This window comes from Chlorocebus sabaeus, unplaced genomic scaffold (assembly GCF_047675955.1).
Source record: "Chlorocebus sabaeus isolate Y175 unplaced genomic scaffold, mChlSab1.0.hap1 unalloc_scaffold_428, whole genome shotgun sequence".
NCBI lineage: Eukaryota > Metazoa > Chordata > Mammalia > Primates > Cercopithecidae > Chlorocebus > Chlorocebus sabaeus.
This window is the reverse complement of record NW_027327735.1, coordinates 3,671-19,623: the sequence shown is the minus strand read 5'-3', so window position 1 is coordinate 19,623 and position 15,953 is coordinate 3,671. Positions and strand designations below refer to the sequence as shown.

The 15,953-nt window shown below is 54.1% G+C and overlaps 1 protein-coding gene across 1 annotated transcript; it reads left to right on the top strand.

Annotated features, from left to right (window-relative positions):
• The first annotated feature begins 4,957 nt into the window (after positions 1–4,957).
• On the top strand, positions 4,958–15,485 carry LOC140711267 (SH3 domain and tetratricopeptide repeat-containing protein 1-like). The gene is made up of 4 exons (XM_073014189.1): positions 4,958–5,420; positions 6,591–6,741; positions 8,483–8,605; positions 13,730–15,485. The coding sequence occupies exons 1-4, from the start codon at positions 5,287–5,289 to the stop codon at positions 13,982–13,984; spliced, it is 663 nt and encodes a 220-aa protein (XP_072870290.1). The 5' UTR covers positions 4,958–5,286; the 3' UTR covers positions 13,985–15,485.
• Positions 15,486–15,953: the final 468 nt, after the last annotated feature.

Genomic DNA, 15,953 nt, shown 5'->3' with positions numbered 1-15,953 from the left:
ACTCTATCTTTTTCTATTTGATCTTCTTTTGGATTTTGTACTTGTTTAACCTGCATTTGAGGTTGTAAAGTTACAGGCATCTGAGCTGCTGGAAGAGGAGTTGGCCATCGTGGTTTAGACTCTGATGGCTCTGCTAATTCTGGATCTTTTTCTTCTCATTTTAACGTTTCAGGATATACTACCTCCTGTAGTTGATTATTGTCAACATTTTGCGTTGACCGAGCCATTACCGGCTCTGATACACATTTACAGTGTGAACTTCCTTTTTCTTTCCGGGATTCTATCCCTGCCTCTTTTTCACAATCTACTGCACAGCTTTTAGGGACATCAGAAATTGGAACGCTATCTTCTTCTGTTTGAAATGGTTCTAAAGCTACTTTAATAATGATCCAATCATTCCATACTGTGAGCGGAATGTTTTTACCTTCCCTACTTGCTTGTTTTAATTCTTTGCCAATTTTTTCCCAATCTTTTAGATCTAAAGTTCCCCGTTCCAGAAACCATGGACAAAACTACTCTATTGTTTGAAATAGCGTAATTAGATTTTTGGTAGAGACTTTAACTCTCCCTCTCTTTAAGAGAATTTTAATAAAGCTGCGATAAGAGGCATGTTTACTTTTAGTTTGCCCCATTGTTACCCTAGGTTCTTCTGAGGGCACAAGCTTACCGCAAGGCTGACTGTAGACGTACTCGGGAGTCTCTCGTTGACTTGTCCTCAATGACCACGCTCCAGCGTACCTTCACCTTAGAGAAAAGCTTCCACGTTGGGCACCAGATGAAGGGGTGGCCTGCCCCTCCACACCTGTGGGTGTTTCTCGTTAGGTGGAATGAGAGACTTGAGAAAAGAAATAAGACACAGAGACAAAGTATAGAGAAAGAAAAGCGGGGGCCCAGGGGACCGGGCGCTCAGCTTACAGAGGACCCACGCCGGCACCGGTCTCTGAGTTCCCTTAGTATTTATTGATAATTATCTTTACCATCTTAAAGATAAGGGAGTGGCAGGACAATAGGATCATTGTAGGGAGGAAATCGGCAGTAAGACATATGAACAAAAATCTCTGTGACATGAATAAGTTGAAAGGAAAATGCTGTGCCTTGAGATGCATAGGCAAACATCTCCATAAACCTTGTAGCATTATTGTTTCAGTCTATCACATGGGGAGAAACCTTGGACAATGCCTAGCTTTCCTAGGCAGAGGTCCCTGCGACGTTTGGCTGTGTAGGTGTCCCTGGGTAGTTGAAATTAAGAGAATGGTGATGACTTTTAACCAGCAAGCTGCCTTCAGGCACTTGTTTAACAAAGACACACCCTGCACAGCCCAAAATCCATTCAACCTTGAGTCACCGCAGCACATGTCTCTTGCAAGGACAAGGTTGGGGGTAGGGTCACAGATTAACAGTATCTCAAATACAGAACAAAATGGAGTCTCTTATGTCTACTTCTTTCTATATAGACACAGTAACAGGCTGATCTCTCTTTCTTTGCCCCACAGTTCTTGATGCGAATGAGAGGTGCATTCCCTTGTAAAATCCCTGAGAATTAATAGGAGGATGTGAGCCTTAGAAGAGAAGTTGCTTTTCTAGATGATCACGTAGGTATGATGCTGAGCACTAGACAAAGATGTTGATTGAAGCGATTTAAAAAAATTTTGTCAGAGTTCAGATTTTACACCAATATTTAGAAAATCAGCAAAAGAACTTGGAGGAATGTTCTCAGGCATCCAGTTCAGCCCCCTGCGCACATTGTCATAAAATCCGAGTGTGTGTACAGGGAGACGCATTCCTTTCTGTTCTCATCACAGGTCCTTCCCTGGCTCTGCACCTACCTGTCATGCGCGTCCATGTGAAGAGACCACCAAACAGGCTTTGTGTGAGCAATAAAGCTTTTTAATCACCTGGGTGCAGGCGGGCTGAGTCCAAAAAAGAGAGTCAGCGAAGGGAGATAAGGGTGGGGCGGTTTTATAGGTTTTGGGTAGGTAAAGGAAAATTACAGTCAAAGGGGGGTTGTTCTTTGGTGGGCAGGAGTGGGGGTCACAAGATGCTCAGTGTGGGAGCTTTTTGAGCCAGGATGAGCCAGGAAAAGGAATTTCACAAGATAATATAATCGCTTAAGGAAAGGACCAGTCATTTTCACTTATTTTGTGGTGGAATGTCATCAGTTAAGGTGGGACAGGGCATTTGCACTTCTTTTGTGATTCTTCAGTTACTTCAGGCCATCTAGGCATATAAGTGCAAGTCACAGGGGATGCGATGGCTTGGCTTGGGCTCAGAAGCATGACATTGCCGTCTTCCCGACCTTCCCTACCTTTTCCCTCCTGTGCGGTTCTCTCACAAAGTGAATGGCCTCAGCCACAGCTTCTCTGCAGCTGCATCAGACTGTGTCGACAGGAGTGGTGGCTCCTGCAGGGCCTGCTGTCCCCACTGAGCCCAGTCTTGCTTGCCGCTGCAACCTGGTCACCATTTTGCACCGAAAGTATGTAATTCTACGGAATGAGAGCCAACATGCTGGGAATGGAGGTGTCTTTATCACGGTGCTCTGCATACTTTAATCTTGGGTGGAAAGTATGGAAAAGTATGTGATACCTGTGGTTTGATGTCAGAAGGATGTTGTGAACTTGACGTGGACTGAGGATGTTCAGGTGCAACGGGCACCCCGGGTTCATTAAATGAGCCTCCTCCATCTCCCTGCCAGGCATCCACAAGTGTATGGCCACATCTTATGTGTTATCCTTATCTAGAGTGCGCCTTGTCGTCATGCTTAAAGTTACATGATGATATTCTTCCTCATAGAGTAGGTCCCAAACCGCATTCAACAGAGAAATGTACTCTTGCTGTTCTACATAGAAAGTGCTTTCATATACCAAGTGGGAGAGCAGTCCTAAAATCTGGGCTGGAATCACAGAAGGAAGGCTTTGGGAAGCAACAGATTCCCTAGTCCAAAGCTGGTTTTTGATGAACCTAGAAACAGGACCAAGAGAAGTGAATTTGCCTAAGGCCCTGACAGTGTCTCACGGTAGCATTTGAACGTAGCAGTTTCTTGACCTATTTCTTTAAATGATTAGTCATGCTTCCTCTGATTCCTATATAAACTTATTCCTCATCCATTCTTTTGTTTCAGTGAATTATTGCAGTGCTACCACGTAACAGTATTTGAGTCAAAATGTGGCAGTGTTTATCCCTTTCCAAGGTTTTTAGTTGCACAGTTTGTCAAAGTTGTGCTAACAGTTTCTTGTTGGTTGCAAGGTGTCCTTTCAGAAGCCAGTTGTGTGGTGTATTTACATTGCTTGTTGGAGGTAGCTTGGTTAGAACCTACTTCGAGTGGCTGGCGTGGGCCTGTGGCTGATACCCCACATGCTTCCTTGGGGTCATTTTTGAGTCACTTTCGGTAGTTTGTGTCCTTCTAGGAGTTTGGCTGTTGTGTCTAGATGGTCTGGTTTGTTGGTGTACAATTGTTCGTAGTGTTTTCATGGAATCCTTTTATTTCTGTCAGGTCGGCAATAATGTTTCCTCTTTCATTTCTGATTTTAGAAACTTGGGTTTTTAATGTTTTATTTCTTCATTTTTATTAGAGATGGGGTCTCATCATGTTCCCCCAGGCTGGTCTTGAATGCTGGCCCCAGCGATCCTTCCACCTCAGCCTCACAAAGTGCTGGGATGACAGGCGTGAGCCATGGTGCTCAGTCTCTGATTTTAGTCATTTGTGTCCCGTCTTTCTTTTCTTGGTCAGTCTAGTGAAAGATTTGTCAGTTGTGTTATTTTCAAAAAACCCACCTTCGGTTCTGTTGATTATCTCTTTTGTTTTTCCATTCTCTGTATTTTTACTTCCCATTTCCACTCTCACGTTTATTATTTTCTTCCTTTTATTCACTTTGGGTTTAGTTCTTTTTCTAGTTTCTCAAGGTGGAAGGTTAGGTTTTTGATTTGAGATTTTTCTTCTTTCTTTGAATGTAGACATTTACAGTTATAAATTTCCCTTTCAGCACTGCCTTAGCTGCATCTTGGAATTTTTGATACGTTGTGCTATTTTTTATTTTTAAAGACAGAGTTTTGCTCTATTGCCCAGGCTGGGGTGCAGTGGTGCCATCTTAGCTCACTGCAACTTCTACTCAAGTTTGAGCCATTCTCATACCTCAGCCTCCCGAGTAGCTAGAATTACAGATGTGCACCACCCCACCCGGCTAATTTTTGTATTTTTTTTTTTAATATAGAGACGGGATTTCACCATGTTTCCTAGGCTGATCTCAAACTCCTGGACTCAAGCGATCCTCGCGCCTCGGCCTCCCACAGTGCTGGGATGAGAGGCGTGAGCCACCGCACTGGCCGGGGCTGTGCATTTGTTTGCATTCTTCTCAAATTAGTTTTCGGTTTCCCTGATGGTCTCTTTGACTCACTGGTTGTTTAGGAGTGTGTAGTTTTCACATATTTTTGAATTTCCCACACTTTCTTCACTGTCAATTTCCAGTTTTGTGCCAGTACAGCTGAAGAACACCTCTGCTTTGGTCTGAGTCCTTCTCCATTCACTGAGGCTCATTTTGTGGCCTGGCACATGGTCTGTCATGGGCAATGTCCCATGGGTGCTCGAGAGGACTGTGTATTCGGCTGTTGTTGGGTGGCGTGTGTGACAGATGTCCATTCGGCGTACCTGGTTTCCTATGTTAATCTCCGGAATGTTTCTGACACTAGAAAATCAGGCTTTGGGAGAGGCCAGTGAGCCTGTGGCTTGGGAGCCTGGTTGCATGAGAGAAGCATGTGTGGGAACGCCAGGGGCCGGCTTTGAATCCCATTCCCCCAACATGATGCCGTGTGTGGCAGACATGACGCTTGGCTTTGCTCTCTCAGGGTTCTATCTGCGACAGGGGCCACTTGTGCCCCTGGCCTCATCAGCTCAGGCTGAAGGCAGCCCTGGTCCTGGCCAGAGGGTCTTTGTGAAGCAGAAATAGATGGCCTGGTGCACGGGCCGAGCCCCTGCTGTTCACTCTGTGTCCATCCACAACCTCGGCCCTGGGAGTTGTAAAGAAGGCCGGCCTGTACCATGAGCATCTGCACCAAGATGTGCCCATGTCACAGTGTGCTCAGCGTCTGCCCTGGCGCAGGTGCATAGCCTGTCTGCGCTCAGGCGGCCCGCCTATGGAGCCCAGGCTCACAGAGGAGTGAAGGAGGCAAGCAGGGGCCTCCGAGCACAGCCAGCCTCACTTCGATGCTGGGAGACTAACGTCTTCCATTTTGTCTTCTGCCCAGACCAACTGCGGGCCGTCCAGTGGCTGTGCTACTTCTACAGCCACCGTCATGCCCAGCGAGGCCCAGTACGTCATCTACCACGATCTCCAGCTCTCCCTGGCCTGCAAGGTGGCCGACAAGGTGCTGGAGGGGCAGCTCCTGGAGACCTTCAGTCAGGTCTACCTGTCCCTGGGCACGGAGCGGTAAGGGCTGGCTTTGCAGTGGTGGAGGTGGGGACGGGCAGGGAGAGGGGCACAGGGAAGCTGGCCCAGGGCCCAGCAGCCCCTCTCCTTTTGATCATTTGGTGCTTTGGCATCAGATGCTTTGAGCTGGCCGGCCTGGGGTCATCCCAGGGCTGCTGCTGGCCCGTGAGTCCCAGCTTGAGCCTCCCTTGTTGGGTCAAAGGTCATCTCAACCCCAGCAGAGGCAGTACGTGCACTCTGGGCTGTTCTTCCTACTATGGTGGCTTTTGTCATCTTACCTGTGCCTGCCCCGAATCTTCACTCCTGGCCTTCATCTGTCCCCTTAAATGTGACCACAGTAGCCACCTGTGGCTTCTCTCCCACAGAAGACAGAGCCAGTTGTGTCACCTGCTTCTCTGGGGCAGGGTTTCAAGGTCTCACATCCCATATTTGGCCTAGTCAGCTTCCTCCAAGCATCCTGACCTGGTGGGGTAACCATGGCCCTGGCCACCCCACCCATAGGGCCCAGTGACATTGCTGCAGTCACAGCCCCTTGAGTGTTGGACTTACTGAGAGAGCAGAGGAGCCGCCAGATTCCACAGGGACCTGGGAGACTGAGTCCGGTCTTGACCTCAGGTTCACAGAAGGAAAATGGGCCAGTGTGCTAGAGCCATGCTTCTCAAAGTGTAGTCCCTGGACCAGTAGAGCAGCATCCATGTCACCTAGGAGTTTGTGGCAAGTGGGAGTTCTAGGGCCTGCCCCAGGCCGGTGGAGCCGGAAGCTCTGGGGGCAGGGCCAGCAAGCTATAAGGACAGGCCTCCGGGTGACTGTGATGCCTGCACACCTTGAGAACCATCAGCCTAGATGGCCTCTGAACACTAACGGCTCCTGGTGCGTCTGGAGAAGACACCGGCCATGTCTGGGAGGCAGGGGAGATGGACTAGCACACTCCTCCTGCCACAGGGCGGCATGATGCTCGATTCCCTCAGAAGGATGTCCTTCATCTTTTCCATGCCGTGTGTGTTCACCCTGGCCCTCCCAGCAGCCTGGGAAAGGCAGAACACTGCACACACAAGAGGGCCGTTCCCAGTCCCCACATGCCAGATTCATCTGTCACCAGACCCACGGGAGGAGGCAGACTGGTTCCAGGAGGATGAGAGCCCTTGTTCTGACACCTGTGTCTGATTCCAGGGCCTACAAATCCTCTCTGGACTACACCAAACGAAGTCTGGGGATTTTCATTGACCTCCAGAGGAAAGAGAAGGAGGCACATGCCTGGCTGCAAGCAGGGAAGATCTATTACATCCTGCGGCAGAGCGAGCTGGTGGACCTGTACATCCAGGTGAGTGGCAAGGGATGCAGGAGGAACCCTGTGCTATTCACTCTCTGTCCATCACCCATCCATTCATCCTTCCATCACCTATTTATCTGTTCATTCTTCCATCCATCCACTCGCCTGTTCATCCTTCCATCCATCCATCCATTCACCTGTTCATCCATCCATCCCTTTATCATCCATTCATTCAGCCACCATTCATCCATCTGTTTGTCCGTTCATCCTTCCATCATCCATCCATTTACCTGTTCATCCTTCTAGCCATCATCCATCCTTCTGTCCATTCATCCATCCGTCCTTTTATCATCCATCCATTCACCCGTTCATCCATCCATCCATCCATTCATCCTTCTATCCACCATCCATCCACCTGTTCATCCTTCCATCCATCCATGATTCATCCATCTATCCATCCATCCATCCTTCCATTCATCTGTCCATCCATCCATCCATCCATCCATCCATCCATTCATCCATCCTTCATCCATCCACTTGTTGTTCCATTCATCTGTCCATCATCCATCCATTCACCTGTTCATCCATCCATCATCCATCCTTCCATCATCCATCTACCTATTGATCCTTCCATTCATCCATCCTCTCACCCATCCATCCATTCACCGTTCGTCCATCCATCAATCATTCATCCATCCACCCACCCACCAATCTACCTATTAATGCATCCCTCCATTCATCTATCTGTCCATTTGTTTATCCATACATTCGTCTATCCACCATCTATCCATCCCCATGTACATACATCATCTACCCTCCACCCATCCATACATTATCTACCCACGCATACATACATCCAGACATACACACATCATTCCACCCACCCATCCATCCACCCATCCACCCACCCACCCGTCCGTCCATCCATCCACCCGTCCGTCCATCCATCCCAGCATTAATCTATCCACACACCCATCCATCCATCCATGTGTCTACATCTCCTCATCCATTCATCCATCCATCCACTCATTCCTAAGCCACTGCTGAGCACCTGTTGTGTGCCTTTTCCCTCCCTCCAACTGGTTCCCTCACATCCTCCCCCGGTGGCCAGCATCTTCTCCCTGAGGGCAGAGGCACGGCCCCTCACAGTGCACAGCACTTGCTGGTATACAGTACATGCTCAAATAATGTGACCACTCAGTTAACACACAGAAGAACTTGCTCCAAGCGACACGTGGCACATCTCCTTACAAAAGGAATCTATCACAGTGGCTGTTTTCAGAGGCTTTCCCAAACACAGTGTGATCTGGAACAAATTGTGAAGTCCACGAGCCTGGTGAAGCTTTCATTATTGAGCACCTGCTGCACACCTCCTTGAGCTGAGGAGAGGGATCAAGAGCTCATGGCCAAGAGGGGACCAGGCCCACCCACAAACACTGAAACACTGCTGATGTGGCAGGCATGTGACAACGCAGAAAGGAGCCAGAGGCTGGGCTCCCAGCAATCTGGGGGCCACGGAGACTGGTTTGAGTGCAGGGGGAGTGGGCTAGGGCTAGCCCTGGTGGTAGGATTCACAGGTGTCGGGCTCCTGGGCTGCAGCTGCTCAGTCACCTCCTGGCACTCAGGAGCATCAGTTCATTGTCCTCATGCCAGTGGTGGGGGCAGCCCTCATGCACAGGGTCTGAAAAATGCTCAAGTGTACCTGTAGTGTGTGAGGGGAAGGAGCCTGGCAAAGGTGCGCGTAGCCACCTCGCTAGGTGTGGGTCTTGAGGGAACTTCTGTCTCCTTTCAGGTGGCACAGAATGTGGACCTGTACACAGGCAACCTCAACCTGGGGCTGGAGCTGTTTGAGGCAGCTGGAGACATCTTCTTCAATGGGGCCTGGGAGCGGGAGGAAGGCATGTCCTTCTACTGGGTGAGCTGGCCTGTGGGCTGATGTGGGTGGGCCTCAGTGGGGCACCTGGAGGGCCGAGACACAGGTGTGGCAGGGTAGAGGCCTCCCAAATGGAGGCAGGGCCACCCATGCACATGATGAGTTTCCAAGTGGTCTCACCGGGAATGATATTGACCATGCCCCTGCCTGGGACAAACGCTCGGGGCCTGGACGTGACAATGGCTCTACCCTTGTACCTGATGACCTCAAGCAACCATGAGTGGGAAGTCCTGTCCCCATCTTCCAGATGAGGAAACTGAGGCTCAGAGAGGCACAGGGACATGTCAAAGGCCACACAGCATATCAGTGGGAGGCCCAGGTCTGCATGCACCCCGAAGTGGGACGGCTTCTCCCTTCCTCTGAGCTCACGGTGTGGCTCAGCCCTGGGCACAGATCAATGTGGTGTTTTTAGAGCAGAGAGGAGTGCTGGCTCCCCCCAGTCAGACCTCCGGTGCCCAGGTGGGAGAGGCTGGTCTGAGGCTATCGGGTGTAGCTGGATGGGCCTCAGGTGACTCTTCAGCCCCCAACTTGGATGTCTGAACTGTGTGTTATCCCAGAGCACAGAGCTGTGTCGAGGTGCAGGGATAGCTGGGGTGTGGGAAGCTCCAAGCACGTGTTTGAGCTCTGAGGAGGGCGCTGGGCAAGGTGGGTGCTGCGAAAAAACTGACCCCACCTGCCTGTGTGGTAGGACCGGGCCCTGCCCCGGCAGTGACTACGGACAACCGCAAGGTGGAGCTGCAGCTACAGCTGTGCAACAAGCTGGTGTCACTGCTGGCCACACTGGAGGAGCCCCAGGAAGACTTGGAGTTTGCCTACATGGCCCTAGCACTCAGGATCACTCTGGGCAAGTCCCCTGAGCCCCCGCCCTGCCAGGACCCACACTTTGCCAGAGCCCAGCCTCCAGGTCTGCAGGGCAGGAGCTGAAACAGCTGCTGGATTTTCCTGGTCTCCTGTCCAGGCAGGCAGATCTGCCCAACTGGCTTCCCCGTCCGTCTGTGGGGCACAGCCCGAGGTCTCTCACGCAGTGCAGAGTTCCCTGCCTGACTGAGCTCTGCTTCCTCTGCCTGTTCCCGCTGCTGACCACAGGGGCCGCCCAGTGTGCCCTCTGCCTTCCAGACATGCCAGGCATCTCGTTGGTCCCTGTATGTGCCAGGCTGAGTGGCACATTCCCTTTCTCTTGTGCCCTTCCCACCCTCATCAACCACACGACTCTCTGGCTGATAAAATCCCAGTTCCCCTTCCAGCAGTCTGCCCCTTAAGGCCGGGCATCCCCTGGTGCTGTGCCAGGGTCGTCTGTCCCCCTCCAGAGACAGGGAACCCTAGGCAGGCCACATGCCCCAGCGCCTTGTGCCCCGTGGCCCAGTACACAGTAGGTGTGCAGCTGACTCCCCAAGGTAGGGGGCTCTGATCATGACACACCCAGGAGGAGTCGGATGTCACATCTGTGGGTTGCCTGGAGCCGGGGAGCCCGGGAGCACCTGGACTGCATGGCTTTTGGGCTCCCCTGGTTAAAACCAGTGAGCAAAGGCAGGTGGCTATGTGTAGACACAGAGCTGGGCCATCCAAGTCCGACTTTGCCAAAGCCTCTCAGTAGACAGGGGCAGGCCTTACTAGTTCTGCTTTGCAGATGGGAAAGTGAGTCTGGGAACCTGGAAGGGAACGGCCAGAGCTGCCCAGGTGACCACAGGTGCCTGGAGACAAGCCAGGTGTGCTGCCTGGGATCTGTATACCTGCTCCTGAGGGGCATGTGCCCTCCCTGTCCCAGGGAGCCACATCCTCACACCTGCCCCTTTGGCCTGCACCCCAGGGGACCGGCTGAACGAGCGCGTGGCCTACCACCGGCTGGCCGCCCTGCACCACCGGCTGGCCGCCCTGCACCACCGGCTGGCCGCCCTGCACCACCGGCTGGGCCATGGCAAGCTGGCGGAGCACTTCTACCTCAAGGCCATTTAGCTCTGTAACTCGCCGCTGGAGTTCAACGAGGAGACCCTCTACTACGTGAAGGTGTACCTGGTGCTCCGTGACATCATCTCCTACGACCTGAAGGTGGGTGGGAGGGGCAGGGCTCGGGGTGTTCCCAGCCCCCTTGGAGTGGGATCTCCACCCGGACCCCAGAGGCCTGGGTTCCAGCCTTTCTTAGGAATGGCCCAGTGGCCTCCCTGGAGCTCTACACCCAGCTGGAGGAGCCGGCAAGGTTAGCAGGTAAAACCCAGCTCCCCAGATGGCCAGGCCCCACCCTCAAGAACTCAGTCTCAGCCAGGGAGGCTGACACATGAGTGGGTAATGGTGGCCTCTGGGTAAAGAAGGGGGATTGTAGTCAGGGGGCCCTCCTGGAGGAGGTGACACCAAAGCTGAGTCTTGACAGTCAAGTGTCAAGGTGAATTTAACAAAGAAAACAGGGTCGGGAGAGTGACATTTCAGAGGACGGCATCATCCTCACATTGAATCCACGTTGCAAGATCCAACCGAAATCCTGGCGCCTCCTCTAGGAAGCCTGCCCAGGGTGCCAGCCTGCACTGAGCAACTCCTTCCTGGAGTCCCGAGACACCTTGAATCTTCACATCACCCAGGAAGGGTGGGGTGGTACCAGTGTCTTACCATTGGGTTCACAGACAGGGAAACCCCAGCTCAGGGCAGGTGCAGTGGGGCGGGGCCCCAGCCAGCCAGGCTGAGGCCTTGTTAGGTCGGGTGTGTCTCGAGGGGAGGTGCTGTGCTCCCTCTGCCCCCAGCCCTGCAGGGGTGGAGAGCTGGGATTGGCGGACTGAGATCTGTGGTGTCTCCACCCATCTGCCCAGCGGGCACCGCCCCTCCTTAGCATCACACCAGCCTCGTGTCAGTGCTCCTTACGGGCTGAGGTGCCAGGGCACTCCAGTCCAGGGGCCGAGATCTTGGGGGCCTTAGAACAACATGAGGAGCTGGGGCAGCCCTAAGACCCTGCCCCGTATACTCCACCGCAGGCCTGGGGCTGCCCGGGAGGCCCCCACCCAGTACTGGCGACACCTGGTGGTCAGACGTGGTTTCTGTGGCCTCCCAAGTCCCAGCCAGATAGGGAGGTGCCAAGTATCAGGCCCAGGGGGACGCTGCTCACCGCTAAGGGGCTCGACTGAGACCCAGGGGGACGGACCTCCCAGAAGAGGCCTTTATCTGTCTTGGTCAAGCCTGCCGCCCACTCCGCCTGTCCAGGAGAAAGGAAAGCGCCAAGTAATACCTGAGAGGCCAAAGTCCATGGTTGGGGTCGAGGGACAGAGGCCTCCTTCACCTCCTTCCCATGCACAGCCCTCCTTCCCATGCACAGCCTTCCTTCCCATGCACAGCCCTCCTTCCCATGCACAACCCTCCTTCCCATGCACAGCCCTCCTTCCCATGCACAGCCCTCCTTCCCATGCACAACCCTCCTTCCCATGCACAGCCCTCCTTCCCATGCACAGCCCTCCTTCCCATGCACAGCCTTCCTTCCCATGCACAGCCTTCCTTCCCATGCACAGCCCTCCTTCCCATGCACAGCCCTCCTTCCCATGCACAGCCCTCCTTCCCATGCACAGCCCTCCTTCCCATGCACAGCCCTCTGGGCCTCATCGTGACTATGCTGTCAGTGCAGGCCAGCTTCCCACAGGGAGGCCCCCTTGGAATTCCCCAAGGGCGGCTGTCTTTCCAAGGCTACACCCTGCTCCTTGTATAGGAGGCTCTGGACCCAGGGCCCAGAGGAGTGGGAGAAAAAGCCAGGCTGGATGGGACCTGGAAGGCTGGCAGAGAAGCAGGGGTAAATGGGCATCTTTGCCAATTGCCTCTAAAATGGGGTCCCCTTTAGTCTACACATGAGAGTGAGCCCTGGAATAGTGTGGATTAGGTGTTTACTGGCTCACGCTGTCACTCACTAGCTGCTGCACACACTACAGGCACATGGAAATGCACACGCAAATGCACACAGGCACAGGCACACACAGGCGCACACGCACAGACATGCGCACGCAGACATGCACACACAGGCATGCACACAGGCACACACACAGGGACATGCACGCACAGGAACACAAACACGCACATTCACATGCACAGGCACACGCAGAGACATATGTATTGGCTGGCTCCTTCCTGTTTAGTTGGGAAGCCCCCACCCCTTCAGGAAGCCTTTGCCTTCCACCCCCGGCTGAGTCTGGGGCCTCCTGGGCTTCCCTCTACCACAGCCCGGGCCACCCTGCGTGGTCAGTGTTCACTCCCAGGACCCTCAGACTGGAAGCAAGGACGTTAGGCTCAACCATGCACCCAGCACAGAGTCCAGTGTTCGGTTGGGCCAGGGGGCATTGGATGAGCAGTGGCAGTGACTCGGGGCCTTCTCACGCCCCTGCTCCGTGTGTGGGGCGGGGCAGTGAAGGAATGGACTGCTGCATGTTGGACTTTGTCATTGGCCCTGGGAGCCATCTTGAGATGGTAAAGAGGGACAGGCCAGGCATGGGTCTTAGAGAGGTCCTTTGGGTGACCCCATGTGGAGGAGGTGCCTGGGGAGAAGCCGGGTGGGGGATGGGAGGGTCAAGGAGGAGGTCTGGGAGATGGCATCCCAACCCAGGGATGGTGAGTTTGAGCCAAAGACGCATTGAAAATGGGAGTGGATGTCTGGGGAGTCACACTCCGTCAATATTTCAGGGAACATTGCCAGAGAGGACACCTGTGAGATGGTTTTGTACCTGGCCTGGCCCGTGGAGGGCCTGGAAATGGTTAGCATGGACAGGGGCCAGAGGGGAGCCTGGGTCACTCAACACCATGCCCCTGCTGTGGCTTGGAGCCACGGGTCCTGCATGGAACTCTCAGAGCAGGCAAGATCTGCCCTGACCTCAGCCCATGGGGAAAGCAGCCACTGCCTGCAGAGAGAGTGGCACTGGGGCAGGAGGCTTGGGGTGAGTGGGGTGTAGGGGCAGTCAGGAAGGCTTCCGGGGGTGTCAGGGTCATCCCCACCTCCTGCAGCTGAGACCACAGCAGTGTCACAGGCTTCGGGGCTCATGGGGTGAGCCAGCATCGGATGGACATGTGGAATGACCTGGAGACAGGAACGGCCTCTGGGAAGACAGGCTCCGAGTCCCCCTTTTGCTGACCATGACCTGTCCCCTTCAGGACCCGTTTGATGCAGCCGGGTACTACCAGCTGGCACTGGCAGCCGCCGTGGACCTGGGCAACAAGGCACAGCTGAAGATCTACACGCGGCCAGCCACCATCTCCCACAACTTCCTCCTGGACTGCGAGAAGTCGCTCTTCTTCTACCAGAAGGCCAGGACCTTCGCCACAGAGCTCAGCGTCCACAGGGTCAACCTACCTCCTCTGCCACTCTGCGGGTGGACCCCCTGGTTGGCCTCCAGCCACCCTCGCTGAGGACAGTATCTGAGGGGGAGTGGGTTTTGTGCAAGGAGGATGATCTCCTGCCTCTCCTGGTGTCTCCCGTAGCTCATTTTCTGGGTAATGGAAGCATAAAAGCAGGGTTCAAATAGCAATAAATTTTTTTTTTTTTTTTTGCAAAAACATACCGAAGTCCCCATGGCATCCTTCCCTGTGTGCTTCCTGGGCTGTGTCTAGGGGACAGCTGCTTCCCTGGTGGCAGCCCTCTGATCTTGGGGATGAGAAGGACCGTGAGTCCAACAGACCTGGGCCAGGTCACCATGAGCCTTGGTTTCCTCGGCGGCCAGAGTGGAGATGGTGATTGAACTCTGGGCAGCTCCCTGCTCTCCCTGCTCAGAGTTCTTGCGGTAGGTCTCGTGCCACCCTTGCCTTTAACCTTCAGGCCACTGTGCCCGGATGTGGGAGCTGCTAGTGTCCCTGTTCGCCATTGAAGAACTAGAGGCACAGAGAGGTTAGGTATCTGGCCCACCGTCACACAGCAGGTAGAGGCAGACACGCAGAGCCCAGTACACTGACCACCACACCACCCTGCCAGCCTGCAGCCAGGAAGGTGTCCCCCATTAGGACCCAAGGTCAGCTCCTGGACCTCTCTCGTGGTGTCAGGAGAGCCGCAGGCCAGTGAGGGTGGCCCCGGGGATCCCTCACTCAGTGTCCTTTGCTCCCAGACTTGGTTGGGCCGAGCCTGGCCAGTCCCACCTCTGGCCACTGGTCAGCCCTGCGGGAAGTGAGATGCAGGGATCTTCGCCTGTGTAGACGCTGCTACCCTGTATTGAAAGCCTTATCTGGGCTGCCCCCCAGCTGTCCCCACCCACACCCTCCCCTTCCGGACCCCGGCCCTCATCCCAGTCCCAGGAATCCCAGGTTTTCTTTCTTGGAATCTCTTGGCCCCAGGGAATACAGTTCACACGGTCTCTTTGCCAGTTTACGCAAGGAAACTGACGTTCAGAGACTGTGGGTGTCCCACGTGATTGTCACACTGCACTCTCCCAGACCCCTCTTTTAAACACTTTAAATGAGGTGATTTTCACATCGCATGCAATTAACTCTTTCAACGCAAATAATGTGGTGGCATTTGTACATTCACAGTGCTGTGCAACCACCCACACCATCTAGTTTCAAAATGTATTCATCTCCCCAGAAGAAACCTCCCATCCTCACTAAGCAGTTACCCCTCCTTGGTATCCCCCAAGCCCCTCGTTTAATGGAAGGGGAAGCTGAGGTCCGGAGAGAGACTTGCCAGTGGGCAGCGCTCTGATAATAAGGAATCAGGCACCCATCTGCTGCTTCAGCCCTGGGTTGGTTTTCCACCCAGCAGAGGTGACAGAGCCAGGAGGTTCTGGGAGCGCCACAGGTGTCACTGGTTCAGTCCTGGGTTGGTTTTCCACCCAGCAGAGGTGACAGAGCCAGGAGGTTCTGGGACCCCATGCTTGCAGCCAGAGCCCTACCCTAAGCCTCCCCACCAGGGGGCAGCAGAGAGCTTTCCAGAACCGGCCGGGGGGCTGGCGGGAAGCAGCGGGTCAGAGCTGCTGACAAACCTCACGTGGACCCCAGATCGCTGTCTCTGTGGGTTGGGTTTGGGAATTGGAGGGGAGGCCGCATGATTGGAAACGTGAAGACAGCACGGCCTGGCTGGAGCAGCCGGAAGCGCCGTCACGTTGAGTGAGGACACAGACCTCCTGCCCGCTGGGCCGGGCCTGCAGCCATTCTTCTCGGGGTGGGGCCCGTAGGTCCGGGTTGCTCTTTGTCCCTGACCTGCTTCAGAGTCCGGGAGGCTTTGGAACTCTGCCTCCCCATCTACGCCCACCCTGGCTGGTGCCATGAGGGGCCTGGATCCTGGGATCCTGTTCCTCTTGGGCAGCAGAGTCTGGGGGACCAGAGGAGATGAGGGGTCTTCAAGCCCCACATTCAAACCCCAGCCCACCACTGACAGTCTGGGGGTTCGGGA

What these genes read in the sequence shown, in the direction of transcription:
- LOC140711267 (XM_073014189.1), top strand. Translation starts at nt 5,287, where the DNA reads ATGCCCAGCGAGGCCCAGTACGTCATCTACCACGATCTCCAGCTCTCC. An exon ending in TGGTGGACCTGTACATCCAG is followed by an intron (nt 6,742 to 8,482) that starts GTGAGTGGCAAG and finishes GTCTCCTTTCAG; the next exon opens with GTGGCACAGAATGTGGACCT. An exon ending in AAGGCATGTCCTTCTACTGG is followed by an intron (nt 8,606 to 13,729) that starts GTGAGCTGGCCT and finishes TGTCCCCTTCAG; the next exon opens with GACCCGTTTGATGCAGCCGG.